This window comes from Phodopus roborovskii, unplaced genomic scaffold (assembly GCF_943737965.1).
Source record: "Phodopus roborovskii unplaced genomic scaffold, PHOROB, whole genome shotgun sequence".
Lineage (NCBI taxonomy): Eukaryota > Metazoa > Chordata > Mammalia > Rodentia > Cricetidae > Phodopus > Phodopus roborovskii.
Genome location: NW_026125391.1, coordinates 14,702,832 through 14,721,436, shown reverse-complemented (window position 1 = coordinate 14,721,436; position 18,605 = coordinate 14,702,832). Strand labels below are relative to the sequence as shown.

The 18,605-nt window shown below is 38.8% G+C and overlaps 1 protein-coding gene across 1 annotated transcript in view; it reads left to right on the top strand.

Moving 5' to 3' along the window:
- Positions 1-10,234, top strand: part of LOC127214867 (B-cell receptor-associated protein 29) — a 54,319-nt gene extending 44,085 nt beyond the window's left edge. The window contains exons 11-12 of the mRNA XM_051175121.1: positions 4,948-5,048; positions 9,169-10,234. Coding sequence (XP_051031078.1) covers positions 4,948-5,048; positions 9,169-9,204 — 137 coding nt within the window. The 3' untranslated portion in view covers positions 9,205-10,234. The remainder of the gene's footprint in view (positions 1-4,947; positions 5,049-9,168) is intronic.
- The last annotated feature ends 8,371 nt before the right edge of the window (positions 10,235-18,605 follow it).

Here is an 18,605-nt window from a genome sequence, read left to right as displayed (position 1 = left end):
TTTACTGATGTTTCTTTCACATACAATGCATGCATTGGAGGTTATTAAATTTGAAAGCCTGTTGATCAGTTCCCTGGCCCAGAGTACTAATAATTGTGTAAACATGGATAAATCCATAATGTCTCCAAAATTCCAAAGCACTGTATTTCCTGTGGGCCTCATCCATACCCCTGACTCACCCCCACCCAGAATGTAAGAACATTGAGATGCATGCAGAGAAACAAATCGTGTTCTTTGTAAATTAAGTCTTTATAAGAAAAAAATAATTTTTTTGGGGTTTTGTTAATGTTTGCTCTGTAGGGTAATTTTTGTGTAGCTTTATGTCTGTTTCAAAAAATGTCTGGCTTTTCTTAACAAGAAAGCAGTCTGCTAACATATGTCCAGTTCAATCTATCTACCATTGGTTGGGAGCCTCACATTACTGCTAAGAACAGAGGTTTTGTTGTTGCTGCTGCTGAAGCTGGTTTTGTTTGCTTAACCATGGTTATGCCTCTGCACTATTTAAAACTGTGTTGGCTCTCTTGTCACCTATGCAGCAGTTCAAGTTGTGCAGTGCGGTGTGCTATGATCTGGCCACCAGCACATCTCCAGTCTTATCACTTAAATTTTACACTCCTTCATTGTTGTCATAGCTTATAGTTACAACAGTGACATCTCATCAGTTTTTAACCTTTGCTCAGTTTTGCAGGTCTACCTGCCTAGCACTCTAAGCACTAGCATAAATTAATTGAGGCTCATTGTTGTGCCCCAAAGTTGCAACTGCTAAGAAGTGTCCTCCCTGGAACTGGAGTAACAGATAGTTGTGAACTGCCATCTGGGTGCTGGAAGTTGACCAGGCTTTATAGCTTTGTAGACCAGGCTGGCCTCAGACTGACAAAGATCAACCTGTTTCTGCCTCCTGAGTTCTAGGGACTAAAACATATGCCACCACTGCCCTGCAAAAAGATAAGTTCCTAGTTACTTAGTATTTACACCTACTGATTTCTAGCCAGTCCTGTATATATAGTGTAGTGGATAAAGATTTTAATGCCAAGCCTGATGACCCGAGGTGGATTTCCAGGACCCACATAGTAGGAGAGAACACACTCCTACAAATTGTCTTCTGACTTCCATATGTGAGTAGTGGCACAAAGGCCCCCTCTTCCAATTACAAAATAAATAAAATTTAATGTGGTGTGGTGTGTGTGGTGTGGTGTGTGTGTGTGTGTGTGTGTGTGTGTATACTATGGACCATGTGAAAAGGTCAAGGGACAACTTGAAAAGTGAATTCTCTCCTTCCACTCAATCATAAAGCTTGACAGAGAATATCTTTACCCAATGAGCCATCATGCAGGCCCTTATCACGTGACTTCAGTAGTATGTGCTGTAATCTGATTGTCACTGTTGATGCTGATCTGCATTACTGGCTAAGAATGTGTCTGTTGGGTCTCTCTACTCTAAATGTACAGCTCCTCTCATCATATTGTAACCTTCAAAAGGAAATCACTGTTTACAGACCACATTTAAATTTGAGGGGTTGTAAGTATTCTATCTTCTTGAGATCAGAGAATCCACATACTCTGTTCTTAATTATTTTGTATAGGTCTGTCTCTTCTCCCCATTTATCTACTCATGTGGCCTCATGAGTAGTTATGTCATACTCTGAGTTGTACTTTAATGCTACTTTGCTATTGATCAAGTTGTCTATTTGGGGCCATTTAAGGCTCTTTTGATTAGGTCCCATGTCCCACTGTACAGATTCCACTATGGCAGACTCTTTGGTTGGTTTTGATTTTTAGAGCATTTCCTTACTTTCTGTATTCTTATACTCAAAAGATAATCTTAAGAATGTCTTGCCTCAGTACGTTTCCATCAAAATATTTCAAATATTCCTGTTTTTGTTTTGTTTGTGTGTGTGTGTGTGTGGTTCTGCAGTTCTTCTGAGTTTCTTGGTTTTTGGTTGAAGAGACAGTTGTGCTTATCTTTCGGAAACCAAGACTCCCATGAGATGACTAAAGTAACCCATTTTATCATTTGCCTGACATTTATCATTCGTACACAAAAACAATACTTCAGATACTTATACTCCTCACTTATCTGTGTGGAAGCACCTACCATTTGGGAGGCAGTGTGCTGGATGTTCATTGGGTCATTCTCAATCTAGTGAGGACACAATCACTCTTCAGGCATAAGTGCTGTGGTGGAGGTTAGTTTGCTATATATTAGAAGCAGGACAACTTCTTGATATTTGAAGGATGATATTAATCAGCCAGATAACATAGGAAATGCTGAATAAGGCAGGGTGGTGACAGGGAAAGGTAATGGGACACTTGAATGAAACATGCAGCTTATACCAAAGAATATGGCACTTTGGAGATGCAACAAGGAGTTCATTACAGCTGGAGCATAAAATGAGATAGAGGAGGCGAGAGGTGAGCTAAACATAGAAACCACCATGAAAGGCCAGGTTTCTTTGTGTCTGTGTTAGTATTTTTTTGAGGCATGGTTGGAGGGTTTTAAAGCATCAGAATGACCACTTTTGTTAGAACTGTAGACAGTGAATAGATTCCAGATGAGGAATCTATTCCAGTAGTGTATGAGATAAGGAGAGTGGTCACAGTGATGAAATAGAGTGTAGGGACTAGAGAGGTGAAAAGGAAGTAGACTGAATGAATGGCTTATCAGCAGACAGGCGTGAGGGGGAGGGGGCTGGTGATCAGTGAAACAGTAACTAACACATAATCTCACCTATACAAATCTGACAAATGAGGTACATTCAAAACTACCTGCGTTAAATCCAGCGATTGTTTGTTGACAAAAATAGTACCTGTGAATATCAAATACTGAATAACTCCAGGATATCATATGCCAAAAAACAGAACTAAAGAAAGTAGCATTAAGTGTATAGATTTTTTTTTTCCCAAATAAAGTATGTTCTCCTCTGGCTCAGATCGTATAATTATTGTACAACAGCTCAAGTTTATCTGCTTTGACAGTGCCTCCAAAAATTATTTTCTTCCATATCCTAGCAGTGCTTAGCTGGTGGTTTCAATTACCACCGGTAGAAATCATAGTGAAATGATAACATTGGCATGCAAATAGCTATAAGTTCAGTAAATGTTTTGGCTTTACTTATATGTTAGCTTGTACAAACACAGTGACTTATTAGTAATGACTTACTACTGTCACTATAACATTGTAGTTATTTTTTGTATTCATGATAAATGTACTTTAAAAGGTTTTAGTGACTAGAATATACTCTAGCTTCTGATTGAGTCTGGTCATTCTTAGGAAATATCTCAGCATTTCTTTAAGCTGCAAATGACAATCCATTTTGTAGATAAGTATATTGAAGCTACTTAGATATATTGCCTACAACGTCCCAGTCTGATAATATGTCTCTCATATATATGTTCTTTCAAAATGATACAGCTTTTTTAAAAAGCACATTGACATGTCAAATGAAAAGTTTATATAATCCCTTGTTTACAGACCTTGGTTAGGGAAGTTTAGGGTGAGTCTGACACATGCCAGAGAGTAAAGAAATGCCTTTTAAGGATGAAAGACAGGTGAGAGCATAGTCGTTAGAGGTAGGCACCAGCCTGAAGTGCTAGCTGACCAAATCTAGGGAAATTGGAACCTCAGTGAACAAATTATTGAGGAAATGGGAGCCAAGCAGTGGTGGCCCATGCCTTTATTCCTAGCACTCAGGAGGCAGAGGCAGGTGGTTCTCTGAGTTCAAGGCCAGCCTGGTCTACAGAGTTACAAGACAGCCAGAGCTACACAGAAGGATCTTGTTTCCTAAAACAACAACAACAACAACAAAATAAGATTCAGTGATTTATATTGATGATACCCAGATGACAGATATGCCAACAAGTAGATAGGAAAGAAAGCCAGTAAAATTCTAATTTAATAGTGTAGATAAAATGGTAACGTTAGAAAAATAATTAGTTTGCAACTATCACAATGATTGGTTTAGGCAAGAATTATCAGCAGATGCTAAATAGAGGTAGGCAGACTGGTATTTTGACATAGAACGGGATTTTTTTTTTCTTAATTTATCTTCCCACAAACTGCTGCTCTAGTTACAGGATCAAACAATATCAAAAATGGAACAAGAGTAAAAAGTGGAAGATCTTTGGAAGTGGTTGTTCTGTGTATGCCCTGGGAAGTATTAAACGTCATTTGTATCATATTCAACATGAATATGGAATACATGACCTGAATTCTGTCATAGGAAATACCAGACAAACCCAAAAGAAGATGTTTCTTTTAAAGTGGCTGGTAGTCTTGAAAATGAAAGGGTCACAGAAGAGAAGGCTGGAGTAAGATTAAAAAAATAAATAACTAGTATAGATTAAAGGAAACTAAAGAAACATGGAAATAAAATGTAATTGTGACCCACTACTGTATCTTAAAACATATAAAAGGGCAAAGTTATGACTGCTGTCACCATTGAAATATACGGGTGGTAGACTACATTAAATGTGTTGTGTTAATATTAAGTTTGTCAAATTTAGTAATTACACTGTGGTCCTGTCAGAGAATGCCTATTGTTAGAAAATACACAATGAAGTTATAAAGAGAGGGGCTGCGGAGATGACTCAGTGGTTAAGAGTACTGGGTGCTCTGCTGGGGGGCCCAGTTCAATTCCTATGACTTACATGGCAGCTCACAACTGTCTGTAACTCCAGTTCCAGGGAATTTGACAGCCTCAAATATAGGCAAAACACAAGTGCACACAAAAAGAAATAAAGCAAAAAGAGGCATGTTTTTGAAGCCATCAAATGTGTGTGGAGAGAGTATGATAACAATATGAATGTAGCATGACATTAATAGTTGGGAATTTGAGTGTATGCTATATAGGGGTTCTCTACTTTCCTAATTGTTTAAAACCTAAGGGTTTCTCAGCTTTCCTAATTCTTTAAAATTATTTCTAAATAAAATTCTGTTTGATATTTTTAGCCCTTTTAAAGGCACAAAATGATGTGATAACTATGAAGATGCAGTCAGAGAGACTTTCAAAGGAATACGATCGACTCCTGAAAGAACACTCAGAACTTCAGGTTGGTGACATGTACATATATATATAATGTTTTTTGAAATAATAAATACTTAAATAAACTATTTGGATTGTTTTCCCTTCCCAAATTCAAATAATGTTCTTAATCCTGGCTTTAGTAAATAACTAGAAAAGCCAGATTTACCCGAAGGGTAAAGATTAGGCCACTACAGCCAAATGTAAGATAGCTATAATACAAAGAATTGCTAACATGACAATTTAAAAAAATGTTCCACTTATGGTAAAGTTTTAAAGGAAAAAATTAAGCTATAAAAAATAGCTTTTAAAAAAACTGGTTCAAAAAAAAATGTGTTTCACCATCTGGAATGTTTGCCATAGTTTTGCCAATGTGAGACCAAAATTTGAAGTTTCATATCACATTACTGCAGTCTTTGTTTTCAGTGTCTTAGGGCAACGTATTGAGGCATTCAGATACCTGATTTCTACCTCCAGAGTTGATTTAAAGATGGGGGAACTCTTGGTTAAAGCAGCTCTCAAATCTAAGCCATGGATTTTCTTTCTGTCTCAAATTTAGCAAGAGTCAGTTCCAAATGTACATCCATAGGTTTGTCATATTTCTCTTCAGTTGTCAACCACCAACCTGAATTTATTTCCTAGCCATCCACCATTGAGGGAGGGGGTCCAGAATTAAAATACAAGTCATAATGCATGATAGACAAGTGCTGTAGCCCTGAGCTTAAACCCCAGCACAGCACACTTGGCAGAAGGTGTAGGAAGAACTGATAAGAGGCAGCCTTGGCATGTGACAAATAGGCACCATACCCATGTACTCTGGAATATCTGTATCCGTCTTCATAGTAGCTTTATGATCCTAAGAGATAATGTCATCCATCAGGATGAAATTCAATGCCTTCATCTTAACACTGGATCGGTAATAATGGCTTGCTCACTGGAGGGTTGAAAGAACCAAGTAAAATGCAGGGTGCTTGGTATAGTTCCTGACTTGTGTAAATACTCAAGAAACATAAATAGCTGTTAGCTAAGCATGGTGGCACACATCTTTAACTCCAGCATTTAAATCTGTCTCAAAGAAGAGTGAGATGATGGAAGGAAAAAAGGAAGGAGGGAGAGAGGGAAGGAGTGAGGAAAGGAGGGAACGAGGGAGGGAGGGAGCGAGGAAAGGAGGGAACGAGGGAGGGTGGGAGGGAGGAGAGAATGAACTACCAGCATTGTCATCAGTATTACTTCCTTTGTATTTTTACTGAAAGACTGATTTAGTCTCAAACAGCTTCTTCCTCCTCAGCTTCTTCGGCCTTAAGTTACTCAGTCAAGAAGCAATCTAAAAACATACACAACCTTGTTACCAATATGTAATCTAGTCTTAGGACACTAAAGGCTAAATTTATATGGTCTAGAGTAGATGCTTATTTGCATTTATAGAGATGCTGAAATTGTTGACCTCCTCAGGGCATAACAAGAATTACTCCATGACATGCTCAGCATTCAGCATGGGAAGGGAAGAAGTATTTTTGAGACCTCTTGTCTAGGTAGATTTTACTCTTTCCTATTTGTGAAACCTGGGTCTTCTCAACCATCATGTTCTTTCTACACATTATGAGAGGAAAAAGTTTTCAAGGTACCAGAAATATTTAGACCCTTAAATGGAAAAAAAAGGGAGGAGCAAAAAATATACCCTTAATCTTTTAGGTCAGTGTCCATAGCTTAATGTCTTAGTTATGGTGACAGTTAATGGTAACTTTTAACAGTTCAGTAGGGGTAACTCCTTAATCCTAAAGAATATATGACAATTAAGATTTCCTCCAGTCTCCCAATACCCCCAGAAAAACCACTTTCAGCTTGGAGCTTTTTTGTTCTTAGCAAAAAAAAAAAAAAAAAAAAAAAAAAAAAAAAAATGGAGAGCTTTTATAGGTATACTCTGTCTAAGAAAATAGTCATTGCACCTGCTTCTTTGGACAAAAAGAAAAAGAAAAAACCCTATCCTAAACAGACTAATTGTCATGTAGTGCAGATTGGAACATTTTTTAATAACACACGTAAACCTTAACCTAATACCTGTCTGTATTCTGTTTATGAAATTCCAACATTTATTCAGTGTGCTCTGGACAAAATACCTGGCTAATGGTCTTACATATGTGTCAGATTTACTCCTTTGGCAACTTAGTAAGCTAAATTATTTTAGTATCTCTGTTTAGTAGGCAAAGATGTCAAGAGTCAAAAGTTTTGAGGTTATTTGCTCCAGATTACTGAACTAGAAAGAGCATTTAAAGCTAAGCATCAATATCAGGAAATCTTTCTCCACAACCTCCATCATTAACTGGGTTCTTCAACCTGTGCTGGTCATCAATCTGTGTATTCTTGGGTCTGTTCTCTTTCTACCCATGCCCTATCCCATGTAGAAATGTACAGTTACAGAACCTTGCTTTCTGACTCCTGGGCAAATTTAGCTAGTGAGAGGCATTAGTAGAAAACTGAAAACAGAGAAAGCCACCAATTTCTCCTATATTCTGCTTTAGGTGACATTTCCTTCCTGGCCTCCAGCCTTTCCCTGGTCACAATTACAATCGGCAGCTTCCATTTGCTGACCTTTACCCAATCATCCACTCTCACCCTTCCAACCCAAGAATGGTTGTGCTTTTCTGCAGTTCCTTGCTTTAGCTAAACCTTCTCACTGTTTTGTGTGTCTGCTGTCTCATCACCTGTAAGTCTAACTTCCTGAATTATCTATCTATTTAAAGGGTTGAATTACTCCTGTAACCCCTCTGAATCACTTGACATTCCAGGTGCCTTGGCTACTTCATCCCTTAACCTGAGAGATAGGTACCTTAATGAGCACCAAACCAGATCTACTTCAAGAAAAAACTTTTAATATTTTTAAATAGGAAAGTCTCTTTATAGCCATTGTCATAAGATACTTAGTTGATTTGTTACATTCTTCCCCCAACCCCGCCCACCTACCTAGCCCTCATTGTCCACTATGAAAACCAAAGAAACATGCTGAAATTTAGATGTCATTTCATCGTCACATTTTCTCACAAGTAACTCTTCAATATTCACAGTCTGAACAGCAAAAAGTATAAAGGTGAATTTAGCTTCTCCTCATCAATTTTACTGCTATTGTCAAATCAGTATTAGTAATTTAATTACATCCTAAGCCTTCTTGGGAAAACTTATTTTCTCAATTTTATATAATTGTGATAATTTGAAACAAGTATGAACAGTTGTTTAAACATTAAAGTGGTAGAAAAACTGGTTTCTTTTCCGTAATCAAATCTCATTTTGCAGCTTCTAAATCTATTTGTGTTTCCCCAACTGGGGCCCCTCCCAGTCAAAAGCATTAAATAAATATTTAAAAATGTTCCCTTTAAACATATAGTCTTTGTTTTTTCTTATTTGGTCTGGTTGTCTTCTAGATAAGGAAGAAAACAAAACAAAACTGACTTGATATTATTTGCAGCACAAACTATCAGCGCTTACTAATTTTTAAATTCATTTTGAAAAAACACCCTTCACATAGGAGATTTGTCCAAATTTAATAGCATTTTCACTAAAACTTTGATTTATATCTAAAGTGGTTATGTGTGTGTAAAAGTGTATAAACAATGTGCTGTCATTTAAAATACCTTCTCTCATCTTTTCTTTTTAATTGCTTAATGTTAACTTCTTATAAAAACATTAATACTCAGCCTTAACAAGAAGTAGTGGCTTTCTGTGTAAGAGCGGTAACATTCTGCAGTTCCATTCTGGGAGATTTCTTCCTTGATATAACCATTTGCTTTCTTAATCCAAGTTTTCCTTTAAGATCAACTTCTATTTTATTTCCCATTGTTCCTTATCTTTTCCTTGCCAAAAATCTTAATTGGGTCTGCAATAGGGGAATTTGAAAAATTTTGTTTTCCTGGGGGTAACTGTGAAATGAGAGCAAAACAGATTAATATATGAAAATAAATGAACTTATTAAGAGACTTTACTTTCCCTCCCCCCTGAATATTTTTTCAAACAAAACTTAGATTTTGTAATATTTTAAGTTTTTTTTACATTCTTTCAAATTTTAATTATCTAATACATAGAAGACAAATGTTTATGTCCTTGTGTCTATGAACTTGTTTATTAATCTATTGTTGTTGTTTTGTTTTTTGTTACAGAACCATTTAGAAAAAGTCAATAAGAAAGGCCTGTGAATTAACTTTATAAAAGAAGATTGTGGTACACCTTGTCAACAAAATAAATGTGTTATCATGGTAGCCACTAAAACTTTCAAAATTCAGCCAAAAAAAGCTCTGCTAGCAGCCACATGCGCACATAGGCTATATAGTACTGATGTTATCAAAATATTTGATGATGCTTCAGATATAAAGTATGTGTTTCAGCTCTATTGAAAAATATAAGCATGTTGAATTCCATATTTGCATATTGCTAATAGCATTGGTATCTGGTGGCTCTTTACCCATAAAAGGAAAATTTCATTAGCCATTTGCTTCCCAAAATAGATCTGAAGTTGCATGAAACCATTATTAGCCTTGAAAGCTTTGATGTGTTTTCAGTAATAATCAGTGGTGGTGGTAGAAATGATGTTTGAAAATAGTACTCAGTCAGAAAATTTGTTCACAGGGAAATAATGATAAATAACCACAATGGCCACTGTGTTAATAGAGGGGAGTCAGAGAGAACAATGAAAGCAATGGCTGTAGGGTTTCTTAAGCCTGGTGAGTCCATGATTTACTCTACACGTGACAGCACTATTGTTAGCTGTGTTTTTGTTACTATGCTTCTGTACCTATTAAACTATTTTTGATATTTGTTTAGTCATATATATTCAATATCCTATCTTTGTAAGTTCATCTAGTAATAGAATTTATGTACATTTGTGTAACTGTCATAACATTGAACTGGAACTATGTTGCACTGTGGAAATCTCCACTTACAAAAGCTCATTTATGACATCTAAAAAGTGTTTCTTATGCTTGTGAAAGTTACTGATTATACAGATATTACCTCAGTATACATGCACTGGTATCAAAGATGTCTTGACGATGTTACTGTATTTTCAAAGTTAAATGCTGGTTTTCATGCAAATATTGATGTAGAAATAGTAATTATAGCAATATGATTTAGATTATTTCAATGTTTAACTGTGGAAAGGCATTTGTCTTAAAATGACTTAAATATAAAAGAAAATATAAAGCAATAATTGGAATTTTTACTTCACAAGTCTGTTTTATCTTTTGACATTCATTATAACTTAATGCCAATTTGATAGCTAATTTTATTTAAGATAAAAGTGAGGAGTTAGTGCTAGAAACATACATGAAGAAGACATGTAATGGGGGCAAGATATGGGACTGGTAACATCTGGGGTGACACCACCATAAATAACAAGAACAGGGAATGCTGGATTAAAAAAAAACCTGAGCACATCCATCTCGAACTATAGACTTAGAAATAGGAAAGCAAGAGTAGCATGGTAGGTACTGAATGTTTGAGATCTTGACCTACACTACAGAAATCAGCTCTAATGTAAGAGTAACATAAATTAAAGAGAGTGCACAGCTTTATAATTGGCAGAAACAAGAGCTAACTCAGCTTCACCACTTGTTTAGTCATGTGCTTTAAACACATTTTCTAGGCCTCTTTTACTTCATTTCCAAACTGAGACTATTACAATTTATATAAGGATTATAATATAAACTAATATGCTGATTCTCAAAGTTATGATAATATAGTATAGAAAAATTCATGGATTTGAAAGTTTCACAAAAAAAAAAAAAAAAAAACCAACACTTTAAAGTTTACAGTTAGGGAATCTTAGACCTCACCTCTCAATTTTACAGATCTGTAATTGGAGACCTCAAAAATTTGAAGAATTTTCCTGAGGGAAAAATTGAAAAGAGTGAATCTTTAGGAATTGAAAATGCAGGTATCCTAATTCCCTGGATTTTGTCTTCTTAATTCACAAACTAGTTTAATTTGCTAAACCTTACACAATGTTATATATGTATAACCTGATGTCATGACTGCTCCAAGGTTAAGGTGAAGGTTTTTGTTGTAGATATGAGGGAGAGAGCAGCCAGAGGCATTCGGTAGAGCCCAGAACAGGGAGAGAAAGAAGTTAACTGAACATGGCCAGCAGACTGGCACTGTCAGGAGGAGAGAGAGGAGAGCGAGAGATGAAAACTAAGAGAGGACTGCCAGAGACCTGCTTCAGTGGGGGTTCAGGTCCCAAAGAGGATGTGTGCATCCTCAGGTCCCAAAGAGGTGGTAGGAGGTGGACGGGATCTGAGAGTGAATCTGGATGGCTATGCCTTCTATTGCATATAGGGTCATCTGCGAATAAGGAGGAATGTTTGACCTGGGATGTGGCTTGAGTTCATTGGTTGAGGAATCTAGCTAGCATTGACCTTGAAAAAAGGCACCACTCATATGCTAATGGAAGGCCACAAATTCTCTTGCCAGGGATAAAAATGACTGTTCTAGCAAAAAGGAACTTTCTTCAAGCCCCTCCTCCTCTAAGGGATGGAAACCCTTCTTTTCCAAATACCTAACCTTGGAAAAAGGACTTCTTCTGGGGAACAGACTCTACACTACAATTTCATAGTCTTACTGTATGGGCCTGTTCCCCTTGGAAAGTTTCTACACCCTGATAAGCCTCTCTGCCGATGCAACAATTCAAATCAGACCAAATCAAACCAAATTAGAAAAAGCTCATGTTTAATAGATACAATGCTCCTGGGTGGCCTTCCAACCCAAGACAGGAGACTGGAAAGGGAGACCAGAAAACCCAGGAATCTGTTCTCTAGGGGTCAGTTTAAATACCCTGTAGTAGTGGTCTTGAGCATCTCTGGGGGAGGGGTCATTATTTGGCGGGCTTTCTGAGATGCAGCAGGGTTTGGAGGGAGATGCGGGAGGGGGCTTATGTGGAATTTCCACCATAACACTCCAGATGCCTGGGGCTGAGGTGAAGCTTCCACAGTAACACCCCTCATCAGGCTCCCAAAAGGGTAGATCCCGATGCCTTACTTTTTTCTCATTATACCATACCATTCTGATTTCTATGTGTTTATTAACTGAATTCTTACCCTTAATGGCCTCAGGCTCTGTATCTGAATTGTAGGCATTTCATTCTTGCAATCAGGTGTGTCTAGAAAATCTCTAACATTCCTTGTGTAATTAGGAGGGCACAGTGAGATTCCTGGTTCTGAGGTGGCAGGGATTTTTTTTTTTTTTAAAGGAATTATTTTGTTTAGAGAAGCTACCATTGTACACATTTTTATCCTTTACCAAATCGTGCACAAAATTTCCCAAAGGGAAAGGCATTAATAGTGAGAATCATTAAAAATGAAAATTTAAAAAGGTGCTGGAAAAGTATGGTCTGCAGTGTTGAAATGCTGGAATTTTGTCAAGCAGTGATGGTCACCATGCAGTTCATACCAGAGGACCAAGAGAAGGCAAGAGAGGATGAAGAGGGTATAGCCAGAATAGCAAAGTTATAAGAAGAAATGAGTCCTGAGCTGGGGTTTATGGCAGGGGCAGAGGAGGAGGTGAGAAAAACTAGGTACTTGTGATACTGAGGGAGCCTAGAGGCTTTGGTGTGCTAACAGGTTCCACAGATAGCCCTTTGTCCCTTCCTTTGAATGCTTCTTTTGTCTTTTTTTTTTTTAAATAAATTTTTTTATTTATGTATTTTACATCCTGGCTGCAGTTCCCCCCACCTCATCTCAGTCCCTCCTTCCCAGTCCACATCTGTTCCTACCCTCCCCCTCCATTTCTGTTCAGGAAAGAGCAGGTCTCCCATGAGCATCAACAAAACAAGGCATAGCAAGTTGCAGTAAGACTAAGCACCTCCCCTTGTATTAAGGCTGGGCAAGGCGACTTAGTATGAGGAGTAGGTCCCCAAACGCCAGTAAAAGAGTCAGAGACAGCTCCTGTCCCACTGTTATGAGCCTCACAAGAGGACCAAGCTATACAACTATATGTGGAGAGTACCCACATCAGTCCCTGGTAGGCGCCCTGGTTTTTACTTCAGTCTCTGAGCTCCTAAGTGCCCAAGTTCGTTGATTCTGTGAGTTTTCTTGTGGTGTCCTTTGACCCCTCTGGCTCTTATAATACTTTCTCCTCTTCTGCAGGGTTCCCCAAGCTCCACCTAGTGTTCGGCTGTGATACAGTTGCTGGATGATGCCTCTCTGATGACAATTGGGATTGGCACCAGTCTGGTCACAGGAGAAGGCCTTCTCCACTATTGCTAGGAGTCTTAGCTGTGGTCATCCTTGTAGATTTCTGGGAGATTCCCTTGAGCCAGGTTTTACCTGATCACACACATACTTTCAGAACTCTCCCCCGCCCTAGTCTGATCTCTCATCTTCCCTGCTTAACCCGCCTGTAGGGAAAAAGGGCCAACCAAGAGCTAGTGAACACGACATTTTAGCTCTGAACTCAGAACCAAAGAAACACACCCTGACTCTGAAACCAGAGACTAGGAAACACACTTTGGCCTTAGAATCAGCAAAATATGCCTTAGCCTTGAAAATAGAGCCGAAAGGCTAAAAAGGGCCAGTGAAAGAAACAGTTTGGCCCTGAAACTAAAGTCAACTCCGCCCCTGACCAAATAAACCAACCAATCCCTGAGTGGGAAAACTAACCAATCCCTGAGCAGGAAGACTACCTAATTCCTTGGGGGGGGGGAATCTCCTTGGGGAAAACTCCACCCCTAAGAAGCCCTATATGAGACCCTCTGCAGTTCAGTTACTGCCTATCACTTTCCACCCTGGGAGAGGCAGCCACACTCCTGAACTACTTTTCAAACAAATCTATTAAAAGAGCTTTGGGTAAAGATCTTCTTTCAAAGGTGTGGAGTAGACCCTTTGCTGAGATGTTCCCTTATTGGGACTGAACAAAAAAAAAAAAAAAACCTTTGCTGAGACTTTCCCTCATGGAAGCTGAGCAGAAAAAATAGAGGAAACAGTTACATCAGCGGGGATCTCCCTTAGGGGTGAAGCAAAAAAAGTAACTTTTTTGCCAGAACCAGAGGAAATTGCTACATTTCTGCAGGTTCTTCCCCAGGCAGAGCAAAGCAGAAAAATTAACATCTTGGACAAGGGCCGAGCAGAGCAGAAGAAAAGGATAGCTCTACTAGGACATTCCTTTAGTGGAACTGAGCACAGCTCAGCTCTCGCTAGGAGCAGAGCATAATTGCTACTTTCTTCTGGGAGACCATCTCCCACCTCACCCTAGCTTCAGGTATAGTCTGACTCCCTGACAAGTCAGGATACCTTTCCCTCCAGAGCTCTAGCACTTGGACCACCCTCAATTCACTCATGAAATCTCTTATAGTTCCCCCTCCCCAAAGAGAGATCCCGACATTGCCCCACCCCCACCCCATGAACCCTCCTTGTTACCTAGTCTCTTAGGGTCTGTGGATTGTAGCATAGTTTTTTTTTTTTTTTTTTTTTTTTTTTTGTTTTGTTTTGTTTTCAGCTAATATCCACTTATGAGTGAGTACATACCATGTTTGTCTTCCTCGGTCTGGGTTCCCTCACTCAAGGTGATTTTTATTTAGTTCTATAGCAGGCTTTTTTCGACTTCTTGTCCCCAAATCATGACACAGAAACTTATAATTATGGATCTCAGTCTTAGCTTAGGCTTGTTTCTGTCTAGCTCTTACAACAGATTAACACATTTCTATTAATCTGCACGCTGTTGTGTGGCTTGTGGCTTTTACCTCTCCTCTGTGTCTAATCTTCTTCCCCAAGACCTCTCTGTCCACAGAATTCCTGCCTAATCTTTTCCAGCCTGGCTATTGGCCAGTAGGCTCTTTATTAGACCAAACACAGTGATGTCTTCATGCAGTATAAAGGAATATCCCACAACAGAGTTCCATCCCTTTGCTTTCAGATTTCCTGGTATCCTTGTTTTTAAACAATGGAGTAATACTCCAATCAAGCCGAGAAAAGACCAGTGAAACTCTTAAAGGACTCCTGACCTCCAGAATCAAATAGATGTGAAGATGTCATCTGCCAGGTTGGAGACTATCACAGCGGCCACCCTAATTCATGAATACATAGGACAAATCTATAACAACCGTCACTAAAATCTAGACATTTGAAGCCAAATACCAATTAACATGTCTCCCCATCAACCATAGTAGTGAGTCAAAGATTGCATTAGCATTTCTTCTATTGCCTTTTCTTTCAGTCTTGTCCTACTCTAAGTCACCACCACCTCTCTCTTTGACGGTTAAGACAGCCTCCTGGTTTCCTTGCACTTTCTCTTAATCCTTGTCATATATGCACATTCCAAAGCTGCCTAATTGAAAAATTAACAAAGAGCATGCAATTTCCTGTTCAAAGTTTCCCAGCTATTTTCCACAGCACTTAAGATTGAAACCCCAGTATCTTACCAGGCCTCCCGCCTATTCCCTCTCCTGCCCTGCCAACTGTATCTGCATTTTAATCTTGGCAAAGGTCACATTCTTTCCCTCACAGGTCATTTGTGTATGTACAAAGTGTTGTATTCCAGCCCTATCTAGCTGGCTCCTTACTGTTATTCTTAATATGATACATATTATCTGAGACAATCTCACTATGGTTTTGTCTCTGTACCCATGACTAACACAGTTCCCAAACACAGTAAATGAGCAGTGCTTAAAGGGAGTAGGAAGAATGCTCTCAAATATTTGGCAATACCCAGACACATTCTTGGTTGTCAAAACCAGAAACGCTGCTAACCTACTCAGCTTTACACAGAGATGCCATTTATAGCAGAATCAGAACTCAAAATGTTCATATCACTAAGGTCAAGATAGCCATTTCCTTGAATATAGGCAAAATTTGGAATGTCACATGGTGGCAAGTGTCGGAAGCTGTCTTTGCAGGGCCTCAATCAGAACCAGCTGATCAGCCCCAGGTCCATTCCTGAGTCAGGGAGTGTAGATAAGGGAAGGCTGTCTGATAGAATTGAGAGACAGAAACACAGGATGGTTGTCAGGTGAGCAGATTCAGTCTATACTAAATTCCTGTTTATTTCATACCTCCAAATTTAAGTAATTAACCAAAGGAGAGGTCAATGGCAGAGGATTCGTATCATTATGTATAAGAAGCAAACAGCAACTATTTCCCCTAATCCTGAAGGCACTTCATAACCTCAGGTATTCTCGGCCTTCAGGATGAAAATAAAGCTGTCAGGGCCCAATCCTGTTGCCATTTACATAAGAGCCATTCACCACCCAGGCCTAGGTACCCTGTAGCAGGTAAACTAAATGTCTTAAGGACAATAGAAATGCTCTGAGCTCTCTGAACACATGGCAAGATGGAATTGATTCCATATGTGGCCCCAACAGGCAAGCTTTTTCTTCCTCTGTCTTGCTTTTTAAAACACTGCTATCTTAGATTATGACACTGAGTTCATTCAGAGTAGAGGAACAAGATTGAAGGAAGCTGCGTTGCTAACAGTGTCATACCTGTCCTGAATTTTTGTTCAGTAAGTTGTTGAGTAAGTGACAGTAGTTATATCTTCCCTAATATCCTCAACACCAACAATCTACATGTATGTATGCATTACGCACAAAGTCTCTTATTTGACAGTCAGTTAAAAATGATATGCCCTCGTGTCTCTGATAGTCAGTTTTGTATTTTATTATTAGTCCATTAACAATATGCAAAGTGTCCAGTCCACTATCTGTGCTTCATACCATAGGAGTGTACAAAGGAACTAAATCATGGTCTACCTGTTGTGTTTAGTGATGTGGGATGTCCTTACGTATACTGTGAATTTGCTTTTATTGGTTGATGAGTAAAGTTGCTTTGGCCTATGGCAGGGCAGAATATAGGTAGGTGGGAAAGCCAAACTAAACACAGGAAGAAAAAAGGTAGAGATGAGAGAGGTGCCAGAGGAGTAAAATGCCAGAGCTTTGCTAGTTAGCCACAGGCCATGTGGTGACACACAGATTAATAGAATGGTGTTAATTTATTCATAAGAGCTAGCTAGTAATAAGCCTGAGCCACCAGCCAAACAATTATAATTAATATTAAGTTTCTGAGTGATTTTTTTATAAGCAGCTACAGGATTGGGTGGGACACAGAAAAGCCTCTGGCTACATTTGGTGTACCATTGTGGGGCTCTCAAATTTCTATAAGGCCTAATCTTTAAAAAGGGCTTCTAGACACACAGTAACAGAGTCAAGGGCAGGTCTCTCATTGTGGGGGTCCTCAGTACAGAACTTCATCCCTTGGCTGCAGGATGGCACAGCATGGCAGACTCCTGAGGTCTCTCATGGCTGTGGTACAAAGCGTCTCCTCCTAGCCACCGACTGTGGCTTTGGGAGCACAGCAGCACACTGCATGTTGAGTTCCTGTACCTCTTATATAGGCCACTGCAAAGAGGCTTCTCCCAGCCACTGACTATGTATGGCAGGTAAGCATGACACTCTGCCATACTGGAAAGTCTACTGGTGGGGAGGGGGAGCCAGCAGTCAAAACTGCTGCTTTGGTCTTAACCACACCCACATAGCAGTTTAAAGCAGTGATCAGAAAAAGATTACACATACATAGTAAAGGCAGATTCAGACAAAAACAAAACACAACTCTAAACTGGTCACAGTATGTTTAAAAAATGTATGTGTGCTTGAGAGAGGGAAAAAGATAGAGACAATCATAGATTAAAAGAATAATCTGAAAGTAATAAAATGAAGTCCTTGAAAAAGGAATAGAACTTTAGAAAATATACAATCTGGATTATGTATAGTATTGTGTTTTCCTTGAAGTTTTTGGCTGTTAATGAGCTAACTGCTGAGAGACATTTGATTATGGGGGCTACTAAGTTAAACCAACACATATATTTTAAAGGCATCTTGACTTTGAAATTTAAGTGTAAGAGAATGTTGCTTTAGTAAAAAGGTTCTGCTTCTGTTTCTACAGAAGAAAAACTATGATTAATAGAAATGGGTTAATTTATATGTAAAAGCTAGTTAAGTAATAAGCCTGAGCCATCAGCCAAACAATTATAATTAACATTAAGCCTCTGAGTGATTATTTTATAAGCAGCTGCAGGACAGGATGGGACACAGTAAAGCCCCCGGCTATACATGTGCACCACACTGATAGCAGCACTACAAATACCACAGGTAAGAGGTATGATGTTCATGGTGGTCAGCATTCATCCTGAATTTGAACAAAGAATGTGTTTAAAGCTTAAGCTTTGCCCCAACTTGGGTGTCTTAATGGTTGAGCAGGTTTCTTCAAGAGTCCAATGCTCCTTTAGAAACTTGTTCTCTTTGAAGTACCACCTATGATAAAGAATTTGGCTCCTCCAAGGGCTGCCAACTTCCCAGAGCAGAAGGACACCTGAAGCACCACTTCTTAGCCACAGGCTTCCTGAAATAATCTTCCACAGATTCCTACTTAATGAAAAAATGAGCAACTTTTTTCAAGTTAAGTTTTTTCCTATTAAAACAAAAGCAGTATATGGAAAATGCAGATATCCCAGGGAAAATCGATCAGTTTAGCTAATTTACATATATCGCCAGAAGCCATTCTCATAAAACAGCAGATGGCAATTAACATTCAAGGTGTCAACCCACCAGGAAGAAACG